General features: G+C 32.0%; 3 protein-coding genes across 7 annotated transcripts; 2 read left to right on the forward strand and 1 right to left on the reverse strand.

Moving 5' to 3' along the window:
* Positions 1 to 12: 12 nt before the first annotated feature.
* LOC115234541 lies at positions 13 to 3,102 on the forward strand. Its single transcript, XM_029805702.1, has 2 exons — positions 13 to 288; positions 1,028 to 3,102. Exon 2 carries the CDS (start codon positions 1,028 to 1,030, stop codon positions 1,319 to 1,321), a length of 294 nt encoding a protein of 97 aa, XP_029661562.1. The 5' UTR covers positions 13 to 288; the 3' UTR covers positions 1,322 to 3,102.
* Positions 2,375 to 7,734, reverse strand: LOC115234563 (FACT complex subunit spt16-like). Its single transcript, XM_029805737.1, has 14 exons — positions 7,494 to 7,734; positions 7,278 to 7,382; positions 6,838 to 7,002; positions 6,603 to 6,755; positions 5,317 to 6,498; positions 4,991 to 5,173; positions 4,785 to 4,916; positions 4,533 to 4,703; positions 4,414 to 4,441; positions 4,167 to 4,332; positions 4,004 to 4,084; positions 3,831 to 3,896; positions 3,647 to 3,769; positions 2,375 to 3,561 (listed from the first exon to the last, which is right to left on the reverse strand). The coding sequence occupies exons 1-14, from the start codon at positions 7,560 to 7,562 to the stop codon at positions 3,555 to 3,557; spliced, it is 2,631 nt and encodes an 876-aa protein (XP_029661597.1). The 5' UTR covers positions 7,563 to 7,734; the 3' UTR covers positions 2,375 to 3,554.
* A 626-nt stretch (positions 7,735 to 8,360) lies between these two features.
* Positions 8,361 to 16,224, forward strand: LOC115234561 (tyrosine-protein phosphatase non-receptor type 4). Of its 5 annotated transcripts, XR_003883932.1 has the most exons (20): positions 8,504 to 8,755; positions 9,112 to 9,160; positions 9,483 to 9,525; positions 10,416 to 10,627; positions 10,704 to 10,832; positions 11,017 to 11,065; positions 11,197 to 11,364; positions 11,475 to 11,595; positions 11,690 to 11,777; positions 11,864 to 12,016; positions 12,099 to 12,331; positions 12,425 to 12,595; positions 12,887 to 13,064; positions 13,142 to 13,309; positions 13,423 to 13,598; positions 13,692 to 13,891; positions 14,021 to 14,364; positions 14,476 to 14,760; positions 14,880 to 15,048; positions 15,594 to 16,224. XR_003883932.1 is itself a non-coding variant. In XM_029805732.1 (19 exons), exons 2-19 carry the CDS (start codon positions 9,155 to 9,157, stop codon positions 14,961 to 14,963), a joined length of 2,808 nt encoding a protein of 935 aa, XP_029661592.1. In that variant the 5' UTR covers positions 8,504 to 8,755; positions 9,112 to 9,154; the 3' UTR covers positions 14,964 to 15,359. The 5 variants fall into 5 exon arrangements, 4 of the variants coding, with proteins under 4 accessions (XP_029661595.1, XP_029661592.1, XP_029661593.1 ...); XM_029805732.1 differs by lacking the exon at positions 15,594 to 16,224 and having other exon boundaries at positions 14,880 to 15,359; XM_029805733.1 differs by lacking the exon at positions 15,594 to 16,224 and having other exon boundaries at positions 11,017 to 11,059; positions 14,880 to 15,359.
* The last annotated feature ends 347 nt before the right edge of the window (positions 16,225 to 16,571 follow it).

Below are 16,571 nucleotides of genomic sequence, written 5' to 3' on the forward strand. Positions count from 1 at the left end.
ATTTTTATAAATTTTATTACATTATATATTATATTATATTTTATATCATATATAATTTTTAGGATTTTTTCCATTTCTTAAAATATATAACAGGAGTGTTATACGTATATTTCGTTCGTATACTTCTTCCTATAGTTAGTTACAAACGCAATGGCGAATCTTCCTCGAGGAGGATGGGAATGACCACTCACCGCTCTGCTACCATGCATCTGCGGTATAAAAGCAACCTCCGTTGCCGCGCGCTCAGTTTCATTCCGGAGTAACCGATTGCGAAGCAACGCTTTCAACGTGAGTATCATGTGGCAGAAAAAATCTTGCCCGGGAAAATAAATCTTGTTTTTCAAGAAAATTTACACATACGTGTATCTCGTTGCTATTCAATTACAAATTCTTCTTATCAATTATAAGTTCTTGTGCGCTTTTTTTTATCGTTACTATGCAAGGTATATATACACATGTTTTTCAAAGATAAGCATTAACACATCGCACTTTCATGCAAATTTTGATATTTTTGTGACGATAGTTGCCTGTCAGAAATATTAATTTCATTATAAATATCTATAAAAATATCATTTTTATCACAGGTTATCGTTCAATTAAAATTTTTTTTTGCTTACACTGACGCGACAAAGTTCTCCTTAAACGTTGTACCGATTCTATAATCTCGAGCCCATTAAGGATCGGATCATCACTCAGCATCGCTTTCGATGCCAACGAAACTCTTGTTCCAGTGATCAGCATTCTGTTACCTTATATTTTATGCGATACAAGTTTATATTCATGCGAGATTTACAAGACATCTCATACAATCGCTGCGTAAAAAAAAAATATTTTCTGTGTAACGTGATAATTACGGATATTACGTGATAGATTGCGAAATCTTTCAATTATTATATATTTGATCCAGAGTTTTCACCGCTTCCGATTATTTAAATATTTTAATATCTTCTTAAACTTTAGTTTCTAAAATATTCGAGCTCCTTTGAATGACGTGAGTTCGACAATCTGTTTTCTTATTTGTCTTCAGATGAAGTATTACATCATAATACTGGCCGTGTTATTTCTGGCGGGCGTGGTCCTGGCGTATCCGCAGAAAGACGGACAAATCTTCAGCAATGAGGCGATACGACAAGCTCAGAATACCTATCTCATCCCTAAGGATGCGACTATACAGAAGGTCCAAGAAGGCATCGAACTGGCCGCTTACGAATCAATCCCCGGCGATCAAAAGATCAATCTCTTCGAGATCTTGGGTGAACACGTGCCACCCGAAGTGGTGAATAATCTTCAGACCCAGATCGATCAAATAGGTCGAAATTAGATTCCTGCAATCGTCGTCACCGTCATCGTCGTGTAAAAAATAATCATGTTCTGTCTCCTATTCTTCGTACTTGTAAAAATATTTATGAACATACGATACCGCTTTTGTACCTTGCTTTTGTATGTCGTAAAATTTTCTTTTGATATGTAGGATTTTTTACTTTTCGTAAATAAATATATGAGGAAAACAGCTCTTAATGGTATCTGACGTCACCTGCCGCGATTACGCCAGTTCATGAATAGAAAATAACTTATTGATGGCATTAATAATGCGTAGAGAGAAAAATATAAATACTAAAATGTATTTTATAACAAAATACAAGCTGCGCGCGTACTTTCTCTCTCTCTTTTTACAATTTCATTAATGTATAGATAAAAATTTTAAAATTCTATTTTGCATTGAAATTGACAAATCTCGAAACGCACAGTTTGCACATCGCTAAAATAATCACGTATTCTTGTAAAGATCGCTTAGTTTGAATTATGTATAGCTACACTAACGATATATGTCGTAGAGAAAGTTGCAGTACTCGTTAAAGAAGCGTACTTTCACTTCTTGTATTCGTCATACTCACTGAATAGCTCTTCTATTCTGCCGTTTATTGCACATGTCACGGGAATTTCAATCTAATCAAGGCACGATAGAATTATGAGATCGTATTTTTCATTTTTTGCTAATTTTATTGTCTCTTATTATAATACATATCCATACTGAACGGAAGGTGCCGATTTATATTTATTTTTGTAGAACTTTCACTTTCTTTTATATATACAGCCGTTCGTGCGTGTGAATGAGGTAAATCTATCAGAGAAGTCGTTATATAACAATATACAGTTCCGATCACCTTACGCTGTGTTACAAAAGTTGAATAAAAAAATAGTTACCTTAGAGATGATGTCCTGTCTCATTTTCTCTGTAATCTCTCACACATACATTGTACTAAAAAATCATGTATATATCTAATATAATATCTATATAATAATACTATTATATAATATAGTGATGAATTTCTCTCGAGTAAGTAGGGCGTTTTAATAAAAACAATCATTTTCATGTATCAACATTATATACATTTTGGAATATAAAAACCACAAATGACATTTGTACATTAATGATAAATAACTTAAGAGCAATGTTATTTCAGACGTTAAGTGTACAAATCTCTGAGAACTAGGCGCGCAAATGAGTTTTGGATAACATTCGATTCATTTCTTCACCTTATGAATCAATAAGCCTTTCGTTTTTTCAGCATACATATAATGCATGATGAGAGAAATTGCAAGTATATTTCCAACTCTTTAAATAATCAAAACAGATAAATAAAATAGCCAAGAAAAATTCGCTATCGGGGCCAACATTATATGATGAATCGTATTTGCCACGTTTAGTACATTTGCCTGTTTAGTACATTGTCTTGCATTTCTATCATTATTTTCTTTATATAGCTCGCAATCTATATGTTAGAAATGCTTGTGTTAATGCTGCTTTATGTTACATCACGTTTCTTACAAATATAGATACGAAATTTGGATATATTTTTCATTGATTCGAAAATATTACGAGATAGAGGATAAGATTGTAAGATAATGCCTCTTGGAAAAAGGAGATACTTTTAATTTATTCCGTTAATTCATTATCTATATACACTATATGCGTTGTTGAAAACTTATTAAAATGGATGTATATTTTTATAGAGTGATCCTTACATTATCAAATGAGGAATGGAATGAGATATACATACTTAATCTTAAAAACTACATTAATTACCAAAAACACAAAAATTATAAAATAAAAAAAGGAAGTAGACAAATTCTCTTTTCAGTACTTTTTTGAAAAAATATTAAACAGGTCTGAAATCTAATATATATGCATTCCAACATATTTTCATATAAAATTTTTTTTATATGTACATTTAAAACGTGATTGCAGGATATTGATGTATATATCCATCACTGTTAAGATTGATGTATGAATTTATTGAATATTAAAGCAAATTAAATATATACGAAAAGTTAAATATTCGAGAATGAAATACTCGAGAATTCGGAAAGGAAACAACGCCATAAATAATCATACATAATTAATTCGCTCCTGCTCATTCAATGCAAGAAAATGTACTATTTTTATGGATCAGCTAATTGCTATATCTTAAGTAAGAGATTTACTTAGAATCAGCATGGTATTTGTTGTGATTTTCTGTGTGCTTCCTTTTCAGTGTGCAGATCCTTTGCATTTACTTTCTATAAATATTTAGTAATTAAGAATGGGTAAATGAATTAAAAATGATAAATATTTATAATCATGAATGTATTAATAATTATTTACCTAGATTTCTTAGACGCCCTATCATTTCTTTCCGAACTGTCTTCGCGGGAGCGTTTTTTACTGTTGGATGAAGAATGCGACTTACTTTTATCACGCTTATCATGTTTGTCATTCTTCTTGGGGCTAAACAAACAAATTTCCAAATTATAATAACATTAAAGAAATAAAATTTAACGGTAATCACCTGTGTTTGGATGATTTGGAAGGAGACCCTTTCTTGTGCGAGCCCCCACTCCGTGATCGATCCGTTCTTTAATTATCGAAGCACAAGATTCAATACAATTTCGCAAAAAAGAAACTTGCACTTTAAATAAGAATATATTATTTTTAAGTTACAATAAATCCATATTATATTACCTGTGTTTGTCTGGTGATCGTTTATCCTTACTGCTGGACGAACTTTTGCTCTTTGAATTCATGGAACTCTTGTGTTTATGCCTTATAAACAAAACAAAAAAATATATGTATTCACAATATTCAATAGGTACTAAAATATCAAATATATTTGTGTGCATGATACCTGTCTTTTGAAGGAGATGGAGATTGTCTTCGATTTGATTTCTTCTTCTTGCTGGAACTATAATCATCACGGTAACCATCTCCTCTCTCCTTGTCCTCTTCGGCCGCTTCTCGTTCCAAATCTGACCAATCTTTACCCGATTCCTCAGAACTGCCTAATTCTTCCTCTAAAAAAATACCACAAACAAAATATATGAGTTAAAAAGTAAAAGAACAAATTAATAAAATATAATTTAGGACAGCAGTACCTTCACTGTCAATATCTTCGGAAGCTCGTGTATGTATATGTTATATATCTTCTCCAATGTAGACCAGTTAACTTTACGTTAAATAATATATCTTCTTCGAAGATATATATCATCACTTACTTTAACCATTCCTTGACATGATCCAACATATTCATAGGAATGGCATTTACCATCGCTACCTTTCTGTGATAATCTTTGAAGACAAAAATCATGTCAAAGTTCTTCAAATGGAATTGTACTCTTTCAAAATGAACTAATTCAACATCTTCCAATGTAATGACAAATGGAGGCTAAAATTCAATGTTGTATATAATGTATCATTTACTTTGTTTTGAAATATTGATTTTGTTTCATCACAATATATACATTACCCATTCTGTGAGATTAACCAAACATCCGCTAGTTGGTTGAAGCAAGACAGTGCTTCTATATGGTGCACCAGGGAAGCCCAAGTCCCGAAATGGAGTATCAAATTCAATTTCTTGCTTTGTCATTCCTTCAACCTTTGTACAACATACAGATACAACATCGTTAGTATAATTAAATGTTCCAATAATCTGCAATTTTATACACACACCTTTTCACAGAAACTCCTAAAAGCAGTTTTTAATTTATGTCTCAATTCTCGTTCCGACTGTTCAGCAGCAAGATCGTCGCGGTCATGCATGTGTTGATGTTTACCTAAATCTGTAGTAATTTCTCCAACTTCGGTATAAAATTGTACATCTACATGTTTCTTTTTGCCAAACATAATAGCATGCTGAAAATATAATAAACATTTGTATAGTTATGTACTATACAGATTCAGAAAATGTATAGATTATATTAAAATAGAAATTAATAATGCTTTTGTACATAAAGACAATTAAAAGATTCTGTTAGACATCAATTTTTAATACATACTTTTAAGTGGAAATGAAGCAGTATAATCATTTCACCATCACATGGCTGGAAGAAGGCGTTTTTAATATTATTATAAAGAATGTCCACTTTATCACCGCGGACCGAAGTGTACCGAAATCCATTTGTGTGCGCTTCTAAACCACCCGTCATTCTCTTTGTGACAATATTTGGTCGAATGTACAGATCTTTTAACTTTGGATTGCCTTTATTTTGCGACAATACTAAGGTATCCTGTTTTACGAGATCCTCCTTCTCTCTTTCTTCCGCTTCTCGATTTTTGAACTTCTTTTGAACTTCTTTAATTAGCCTAAAAGCTGTATTTAAATTTGACGATGGAGCGGAGATCTCACCGGGCTCTTTGGTATTTGTGCTTCGATATGTTACTTCTTTAACAAATGTTGCATCGGGCTGAGGATAAGATCCACCTTCGTTTCGTCCCATTGTTGCACCGGGATGAAAAAAGTTTATTCTAAGATACGTATAATCTCCCTCTACCGACTGTGAAATGTTTTTAATTGTCGATATGTGGAAGGGTACTGGAATACCAGAAATTGGTAAAATCACAGTCTCATACTTCTTATCCACATATAACTTTAACTCTTTGACCTCTGGTTCACGTGGCATGTGGCTCAAACTTTTGTATGATACTGTGGATTTACGTATTTTTTCTTGTTCTTTGCCGCCAGATTGCTGGGCCAATCGAGCCTTAGCAACTTCGTTCAATTGCTGAGCTAACTCTTTTTGATGTTGCTTCCTCTTCTCTTCCGAACTATGTTCTGTTCTCAATTTAGATTCTATTACAGCTGTTCTTTTTCCACGTCCCAGGATTTCTGGTTTTCGCTCGTTTTCTTTTCCACTTCCTTCTTCTTCTTCATCTTCATCATCTTTCACATATATACCTATATTTTTCACTTTCTTTTTCGATGGAGTCAAATTAGTAGCAGGCTGTCCTTCGTTCACCATGACTGTATCGCCTATGAAAAGGGCATATATTTTCCCTTCCTTGTCTGTTGCATCTGGATTAGTAAGGTTTGCAAGACCGACATTCACATTGAATACCATGCCCTTTTTAGCTATTGCATTAGTTTTTGGGCCTAAGAGGAGACAAGCTTTCTTTACAGTAAATATTTCACTGTCTTCTTTTGGACACATAACGTAAGCAGCCGCAGCACTTACATCAATCTAAATTTACATAGAGAGAAGAGAAAGAGATAAATATTTTGATTTTTAAATTTATATATACTTATGTATTATCTTTTTGTCTGGTGAATATTTTATATGCTTACTGTATCAAAAGATTCGTTTTTTAAAGCAGCTCTCCAGGCATCCATAAAAGCACCAGGATAATTCTCCTTCAAAAACACTCCCAAAGTTTTGCCTTTTTTGCTTTGTTTCATCACTTCAATAAGTTTTCCAAAGTTTGCTTTGTCTTCATCACTCTTTAAAATATCCAAATATTGCTTAGTACCACTGACAATTTTGATAACAAAATTTCTTACATAAATTGTACAATATACATACTCTGTCTCTCACAAATAACTTTACAGGCGGTACTTCTGTATCTTCGGTTTTATGATTTTCCACTTTCCTCAGAAATTCAATCTTCTTTTTACTGGCCAAGAAATTAATAGACTCCTCTGCCAGAATCATTATTGTATCCGTAAGTTCGTAGCTGAGCAGCCACGTCTGAAAAATTTATACAATTATATTAGTTATTTTCTATTCGATGAAGAACACAATTTATCTCGATAATAAGCATGTTCAAGTTTATTTATTTTTCAATCATTGATACAACTGTACGATAACTGACCAATAAATCTATAATCTAAATAAATATATTGCATAAACAATCAATGTTTACTCTTAAAAAATATCAGCATATCCTTGTAATAGATTACTTGTAACAAGTACAAGAGATCTGTAGCTAAAATTTATATGAAAACTCTCTGAAATATACATACTTGCAATGCTATGGACTTGCTGTAGACGATGTCTTCGTCGGAGCCGACAGCGGAGACGAGACAGTCCATTTTACCGAAACTGTCATCCGTGCCGACTTCCCCATCCTGTTGAGAATAAAAGATTTCGAAATAAATACAAAGCTTGGCTCGCCGGGATACTAAAAACACCGGGAAACACGTGCATCTCCCGCGCACACATACACAGAGCACGCTTACCTTCCATGCGGCGTACAGACGCTTCATGCGTCGAAAAAACATATCTTTGTCAAGAGAAACGTTTGCCATGATTAATCAGCAGCTGTTATACCGATTCTGCTTATAAAGGCTGCATTCAGCCAATGGAAAGCGTTTAGTTAGCGCTTTGCGCTGCGCTCCCAACAATTTTGAGCAGTTTACAGTTTCTGCTGAACGGACTTTTATTGTTGGTAGCGCTACTACCAAGATGGCGTCGACCACCGATATAGGCGCGCTCCGTTTGACCATGAAGTAGGTAAGGAGACAGTAAGGAATTGGTATGTTTATTTTTAATCACGTGATGTCTTTTTGGCGCTGAAAATGAGCATCGAACGTCAGCGTGAAAAACCACCTATCGTCTGCGTTTGTTTGACACTATAATGCTGAAATCGTTTGACTGACCAATCGGGGCAAAGATTCCTCTCCCCGATTGGTCAATCCACGATTACAGCGTCAAATGAACGCGGAGCCATAATATACGACTCTACCTTCTACCTTGAACTAGCATTTTTACTATAAAGCCCGATCTGACAAGCACACATACATATATATATATGCGCGCGTCATGCATATACTATGGGTAAATCAGGTATAGATATATAATGCATTCCAACACAACTACATATATATATATCTCACATACACATGTATAACCTACATACAACCGCGTTTTCTACTAGGCGTCAAACGTCTCTCGGGTAATCGGGATGTTAGAGCCGATTAGGGCTCTCGTTTCGCAATAAAACTCGCAAAACACGGCTGTTTAATGTGCATCATTTAATTTTCATCTTATCTACGTATGCGTTTATGAGTATTGTACATACATAGATACATACATATGCTGCATCCGAATACATCGCGTATATTTTTGTAAGCTTGGTCGCGAAATTGCGGAATTGCTTTTATTTCAGTGATTGATTGAACTATTCGCTATTTGTGTTCGGGCCGATTAGTTTTTCGATGTTGCCTTATTGTTCGAGAAGTGTGACAGAAGCGGAGCTGTATGAAAGAAAGTGAAAGATTAGAAATTGTTAGTATCAAACAAGTGTTGTGCGATTAAATACGCGACAGTTGCCGCAACATCAAAATGAGATATGTATCCACTTTGACTGGGGACTGTGCTTAGATTTACACAATTATGAAAAGAAGCTCGAGAATATACTTTACCCGAGAGTCCAGTCCTATTCTGAGGAGAAAACGACTCGTGGAGTATGTCTGAAATAGTTTATCGAATCCTGCGTATAGGATCTTACAAAGAACACAATGTATCGGTTGTATGGTAAAAGTCAGTCGTAATCTTCTTTCACATATACATATATAAACTATTTTCAGAATATTCTTGTTCTCTCTACATTATTCTGGCATACAGTAGATGGTAATTTGATTATATAACTCATCTTGAATTATTGACCTAGAAATCTTGATAAACTTGTTTTTGATGACAACTTTGGGATGTAATTATATTTTTCTATCTATTTTTAATTTGAAGTGTTAAATAACATAAACTTGTTTTAATTTGCAAGAAAGTCTTCTTTTCAGTAGCACTTTCTTACATTTAAACTAGAACATATGTATAACTCAAATTTATGTATATACAAAGGGATCTTACAGCAGTTGCAAGTAAAACGCGCGGCTCCTGTATCATGAATGTGAGTATATTTGTCAATAATTCATCGTATCTCGAATTAAATTATTCCTAGATGTATCTTTTAATATGATTTTTATTATATTTGGCAAAATGTGAATGACTTTGCATGCTGAGGATACAATATCATTCTTCTATGGTATCATTATTTAATATGTTAATTATATAATTTTTTTATAATTATATATATATATATATATATATAATTGATATATATGTCTTTTGAATATTAATGTGTTAGTCCTGGAAAGAACACAATGTATCGGTTGTATGGTAAAAGTCAGTCGTAATCTTCTTTCACATATACATATATAAACTATTTTCAGAATATTCTTGTTCTCTCTACATTATTCTGGCATACAGTAGATGGTAATTTGATTATATAACTCATCTTGAATTATTGACCTAGAAATCTTGATAAACTTGTTTTTGATGACAACTTTGGGATGTAATTATATTTTTCTATCTATTTTTAATTTGAAGTGTTAAATAACATAAACTTATTTTAACTTGCAAGAAAGTCTTCTTTTCAGTTGCACTTTCTTACATTTAAACTAGGACATATATGTATGATTCAAATTTATGTATCTACAAAGGAATTAAATAAAAAGATACATGTAAAAAATTTCAAAAAGTGCAGCTAAAATCACAGACCTTTTGTATGACAATAACATTATTTTAATATAAACCTTTTATTTTTTCCTTTATATATTAAAAAGAAACATTTTTAAAATAATATAAGTAGAAGAAAGAAATATGCCATTATAAATATTTTTATCTCATTAATAATTAAAAAGTTAATAATTTATTTTTTCATATTACCATAAAATAGTAACATTATTTATAAGTATATTAAAACATGTTGATAAAACAGTAACATATTTAAAAGTATATTGTTAAAATATATATATTTTTATGTGATGTGTATGTGCATGTATCTATAAGATTACTGCGTATTGTATGTTTTATCTATTTTAAACTAATTATTTTCAATCATTAGTATCCAATTGGTTTTTTGTATTATTTTTGGGTGTATCTTGATTGTATAATCCTAATATAATTTCTCATCCTTTAAACATATTTATAAAACATATGGATATCATATTGAATTTTAGAAAATTGATCAATCAAAAAGTTTTTCACAAGTTTTATGTATCGTAAATAAGAATACAATTGTCATTGGCAATTAATTACGTGTTTAAATATTTTATTGATGTGATTGGTATACTGTCTAATCTATTTTTAATTCTCAATACTAGGTGGTCAGCATAGCAGAGAGGTGGTGTCGAGAAGGTGGTTGACACGCCTTCATTTATTTGAGATGATTGAAAGTGTATCACGCAGAGCGTTGAGTGGCTCCAGTGGGAGCTACCACGTTCGTGGTGCTGAACTAGCGAGGAATCGCAGATTAAAATCTTTATCAGCCGTCGTTACCTTTCTTGATGATACACAGCATACATTTCAATTAGATGTAAATACAATATTTTTTTATAGATTTAATAATGAAATCATATTCAAATATAATAAATGTGTTTATGTTTGCGCAGAAACGAGCAAAAGGACAAATTCTATTGGACTTGGTGTTTCAACATCTAGAACTTATTGAAAAAGATTATTTTGGTTTACAATACTCTGAAAATGGAGTTAGCACAACTATCCCTACATCAGATACAATGGTAACATATTTTAAAAGTCACAATTGTATGTAATAGAAAGTTAGCTATTCTATTTCTTTTTCAATATTATTTAATATATAAGTTGTATATCTCGAACATATAGTAATATATAGTAATATTTTAGCAAGTTAAGAAAATAATATTAACAAGAAAATATAATTTATTAATATATAAAAATTTTCAGAGATGGTTGGATCCCTCTAAGCCAGTGAAAAAGCAGATAAGAAGTAAGGGTAAAGATCGTATTTCTTAAAACAAAATGCCTTCGAATTATATGGAAACTATATATTTTTCATATCTGTGTAATATCTCTTTTTACATTTCATATCACTAAAAATATACGATATACATTTGTTCTTTTCAGGTGGACATTTCTTTTTTGCTGTAAAGTTTTATGTATCCGATCCTAGTAAATTACAAGAGGAATATACCAGATATCAATTCTATTTACAAATAAGACGAGATATTCTTCAAGGGAAACTTCAGTTGCCAACCAGTACAGCTTGTTTAATTGCAAGTTATACAGTTCAATGTAAGAGGATATTAGAAATATAATGTATTAATTATATATTTTCTTTTAGAATACAATACATAAATAGAACAAGTTAATACATTGGATCTTTTTATTTGATGTATATATAGCGGAATTAGGAGATTATCATCCAGAGGAACATGGGCCAGGCTACCTTTCGCAATTGCAATTGATACCTGGACAAACAGAAGAAATGGAAAAGAAGATATCAGAGCTACATAAGTTACACAAGTTCGTATATCTTGCAATTCTGTAACTGTCAGTATGTTCTTGTAAATCTTGTTTACTTTAATATCAGTAAAAGTGCACGCTTTTTTATTTATAGAGGACAACTGCCAGCTGATGCAGAATTTAACTTCCTAGATCATGCAAAGCGTTTAGATATGTATGGAGTGGAATTACATAAAGCCAGGGTACATAATACATATCAGATTGGAAAGTATTTTTTTGTAAAACTAGCGCGCGCAACATGTATATAGATACTTTATTTATTTTTTAGGATTCAACAAATAAGGAAATACAGTTAGGTGTTACATCAATTGGTCTTGTTGTGTTTCAAAATAGCATAAAAATCAATGTGTTTTCATGGTCAAAAATAGTTAAAATTTCTTTTAAAAGAAAACAGTTTTTTATACAGCTTCGACGAGAACAGGTGAGTCAGGTTATTTGTTAATTCGACATGTGCAATTTTTTTCGTGAATTTTAGGAAATGTAAATTAATAACTTTGTTGCAGTCTGAAAACTATGATACATTACTGGGTTTTAACATGCAAACTTATCGTAGTTCTAAAAATCTATGGAAAGCTTGTGTCGAACATCATACCTTCTTTAGACTTCACAGTCCAAAAATGCGACCAAAACGGTTTCCCCTCACTTTGAGTAGTAGATTTACATATTCAGGACGTACAGAATTTCAAACAGTTGAAGATGGGAAGCACAGAGCACGGATGGAAAGGACATTTATACGGTAATTATAACAATTAATAGTACTTAAATATAATCAATTCTATATCTTGTAGGGATATTCTTTTTTCATAAAGATTATTTAATATTTATACAGATCACCTAGCAAGAAAATAGCTCATGCTATTACAACGGCAGCTATTACCGATGACAAAGGAAAAATAATAATACCTCCTGGAAAATCGTCACGATCTTATGACAATAAAGTTCAATCTCTCGGTGCTCGTGAACCTCGTCAAGCATGGGGTGAAGGAAATCCTAGTGACGAGTTAGTTATATACAATAATTACAATTATATAAATGTATTCCAGAACTATTGTCACTCTTTTCTTAACTGTACATAAATAATTAACAGGTGGAAGATCAAATTTACGAATCAAAATCTATAGAAGGAAGAGAGGACAATTGTTCTGGAAAACATACAGTATAATTTTTTACATTATAAATTGTATAACACGTCATTCTCATAAAACAAATTACATCAGCAGTAAGAACAATGTGCAATTAATACACATTAATCTTATTTAGTATCCTTAGTTTCATTTATCTCCTCTTATAGTGAAGGTGGTTTTTTATCTTTGAGGGAAGAAATAACAGGAAGCTATACGCAAGGTGGAGCATTTTCTCCAGCGTTAGGATCTCGAGTATTCAGTTATGCGGATGACGACACAACTGCTGAAAGAAATATTTATGATCTGCCAGATTATAGTGAACCTACTAGTTCGCCAGCTCCACAAGTAAATATATTTGATCCAAATACCCAGACAATAATAAATAAAGACAAAAATATTTTATAAATTTGTTATCGTTTTAGATATTGGAAGATGGTTTAGTAACAATATCTCTAACGCCAGACGAACAAGGTCGTTTTGGTTTCAATGTAAAAGGTGGATTAGATTTAGATATGCCGATTTTAGTATCACGAGTAGCTCCGAATACACCCGCTGATCGTTGTTATCCAAAACTGAATGAAGGAGATCAAGTACTTATTAATTTAATATGTATCTCAAATTATTAGTAGTATTAGATTCTGTGCGATTTTGATAAATGTAATATTTTTTTATGTATCACGAAATAGAATGTTTCTCTACACAGGTTGTTTACATCAACGGAATTGACGTGAGCGGTTTACTGCACGAACGCGTAGTGAATTTAATACGGCAATCACGTGATCGCGGATCCGGGGAACTTACATTAACTGTCAGACCAAACGCTCTGTATAATGCACTAGCTGGTACCGACGAAACCTCCGAAGAAGAGCCGCCTTATAGGTATAAAATCCCAAGTTATAGATATTTTCATATTGAACATAATTCGTGCTAAATCTAATCTATATAATATAATGAATATATTTTTTTTGCAAGATATGTGCCTGATGCACCTCATGCAGCTATTGGATCCGATGCGCTGGCGCAATCTATGTTACTGCTTGCGGATGGTCTGGCGAGCGGTGCTCTTATCGCGCAATATGAACAATTATACAGGAAAAATCCAGAACTTACGTCACTCGAATCGAAAAAGGCGGAAAACCAATCGAAAAATAGATATCGGGATATATCGCCGTGTAAATAAAAATTTTCAATTCGATTATATTGTCAAGTTGATCAAAAATCTGCATATAGAGAAGCAGCAAAATGACAATATTTCGGAATAGTCAGTGCATGATAATAATACGATACATGTATCTTTTTAGATGACGTTACTCGAGTGATTTTGATGGGATCTGCAAATGGAGATTACATTAATGCTAATTACGTGAACATGGAAATACCTGGTTCAGGCATTATTAATAGGTATATCGCTACGCAAGGTCCTCTGTCTTCCACCGTTGCCGACTTTTGGCAAATGGTTTTAGAAGCCGGTAGCACGCTTGTCGTTATGCTGACAACTCTAGTTGAACGTGGTCGTGCAAAATGTCATCAATATTGGCCGGCATATAACGAGACACTTACATTAAGAAATCTCACACTTACATCTACTGCAGAAAATGTCGAAGATACATTTATTTTTAGAGAATTTATACTTCGTGATGTTAATGTGAGTAAAGTTTCACACTATTGCGTACAATTAGTTATTTTATATATATATATTTATATTTTGTGATTTTAATACATTAATTAATTTGCATATATATATGTATTTTTGCAGACTGGAGAAGAAAGGGATATAACACATATGCAGTATTGCAGTTGGCCTGATCATGGAGTGCCGAGTGATTGGCGACAATTTACTACGTTTACAGAGCGCGTTAGAGCAGCTCGTACTGGAATAGTTGAACCTGCGGTTGTGCATTGTTCTGCTGGAATAGGACGAACCGGTGTATTAGTTTTAATGGAAACTGCACTGTGTTTAATTGAAGCTAATCAACCAGTGTATCCATTAGATATTGTACGCTCTATGAGAGATCAGAGAGCAATGATGATACAGAATGCTGTAAGTTGATGATCTCATGTTGCATTGTTGTTTATCTCACAGAGCTTATATATATATCTATTTAAATAATATAATATATTATTTTTGTCTCTATTTGAATGTGATATCTCTCTTTTCAGAGTCAATATAGATTTGTATGCGAAGCAGTCCATAAAGCCTATAGCGAAGGGATAGCTAAGCCACTTCCAGAGTTCAGTAGGTGAAAATAAGAATTTGAAATGGGCAGCATGTTGTAATTATAGCCATTTCTTCTCTTGCATCTTGCATCAAGCATCATGTCATTAGAAGGTAGTTTTATACTTTGACAATAAACATATAATATATATTTAATGTAGCATAAAACGAAGTAGTAAAACAGACATTTATATTGTGTAAACTATATATCTCATTTATACATAATACTGACGTCCAGTTCTCATTCAATGTTGTACTAAAAATTGCTATTTTTTTTATCTTATCGTGCGCAAACGGTCGATTTAGTATTCTAGTGTGTGATTGATTCCATTTCTTCACACAAAACATTGTATCGTACAAAATGTGATCATATTTTTTTGCTTTTGCCCGCGTGAGTATATATTATAATATTTTATAATAATTTAATATATATATATAATTAAATTTTATATATCATTATTAAATGGAAGTTTTATGTATGTGTGCTTTATTAGTCAACACACACACAACAAGAGCTGCTATTATATTATGGAAATATCGGCACATATTTCTACACACATTAACTTTCTTTAGATTAAAAGTCGATTTTTCTTTTTTTCGAACATTTTTTATGCACGCGTATTATTTATATATTAAAATTTTATCATTTTCGACATTAGAGAGGAGAAAAAGATATGTTAAGAAGACAATGTGAGATCAACAAAAAGAAGAATAATATTAATGCATAAATTAATATATTTACACCTCAAATTCAAGTACAATTACATAAATAATGAATAAGAAGTTTATATATAGATATGATGATATAAAAAGAAGTATGCACGCAATTTAAACAAAATATACACAAATTAAATAAATTTTAATATACTAGATATTTATATAGCTATTATCACATCAACTGTCAAAATGGTAAACTTGAGCGACTTTGAAGATAATTTCTTTATATAATGTAAGTCCGACGATAGACTTAATTATGAAGATTATGAAAATAAAAAATGCGACACTTGATAGCTTCGTATCAAATTCGTGCTGTGCGCTGTGCGTTAAATTCATCAAGAAATCATTATCATTAACAATTGACATGGTAAAAACTGGATCTCATTTGTGTAATAAAATGTGAAACTTGGTCCATCCGCAAAGATTAATCATACAGAAGCTATTTAAAAGCACAAGAAGTACAATCTTCAATATTGGCAGTTTAAGGCAAGCTATTATATATAGCTGACTTGTTTTAAATAGAAAGAATATGGTTGTATCCGAAATGAATCAAAAAACTGTGTAGAAATCATAGAAGTGTGTTTTAGTCCCTTTTTTATTTTATAAGATGAAACAGATAAACAATTCCAATATTCTGAAAACGTAATATTTGACAAAAAATGTTTCACATTTTTTCCAAAATATGCATATTGATCAAAATATGTGTATTTTGTGTATGACTGTTCTTTTGGAGATACTGTAGATGTTTTATAGATTATTCAATTTTTATGCAGTTAACAAGATAAATGTACTAACATATCTCTATATGAAGTTTTAGCTTTCTAATTAACTTCACAAATGTCACACGAACTCTTTTTTGTTTAATATACTTACTGAACTTTTTAACAATATATAATACCTCATCACATGTATTATATATA

Source organism: Formica exsecta, unplaced genomic scaffold (assembly GCF_003651465.1).
Source record: "Formica exsecta isolate Colony F162 unplaced genomic scaffold, ASM365146v1 scaffold20, whole genome shotgun sequence".
Classification (NCBI taxonomy): domain Eukaryota; kingdom Metazoa; phylum Arthropoda; class Insecta; order Hymenoptera; family Formicidae; genus Formica; species Formica exsecta.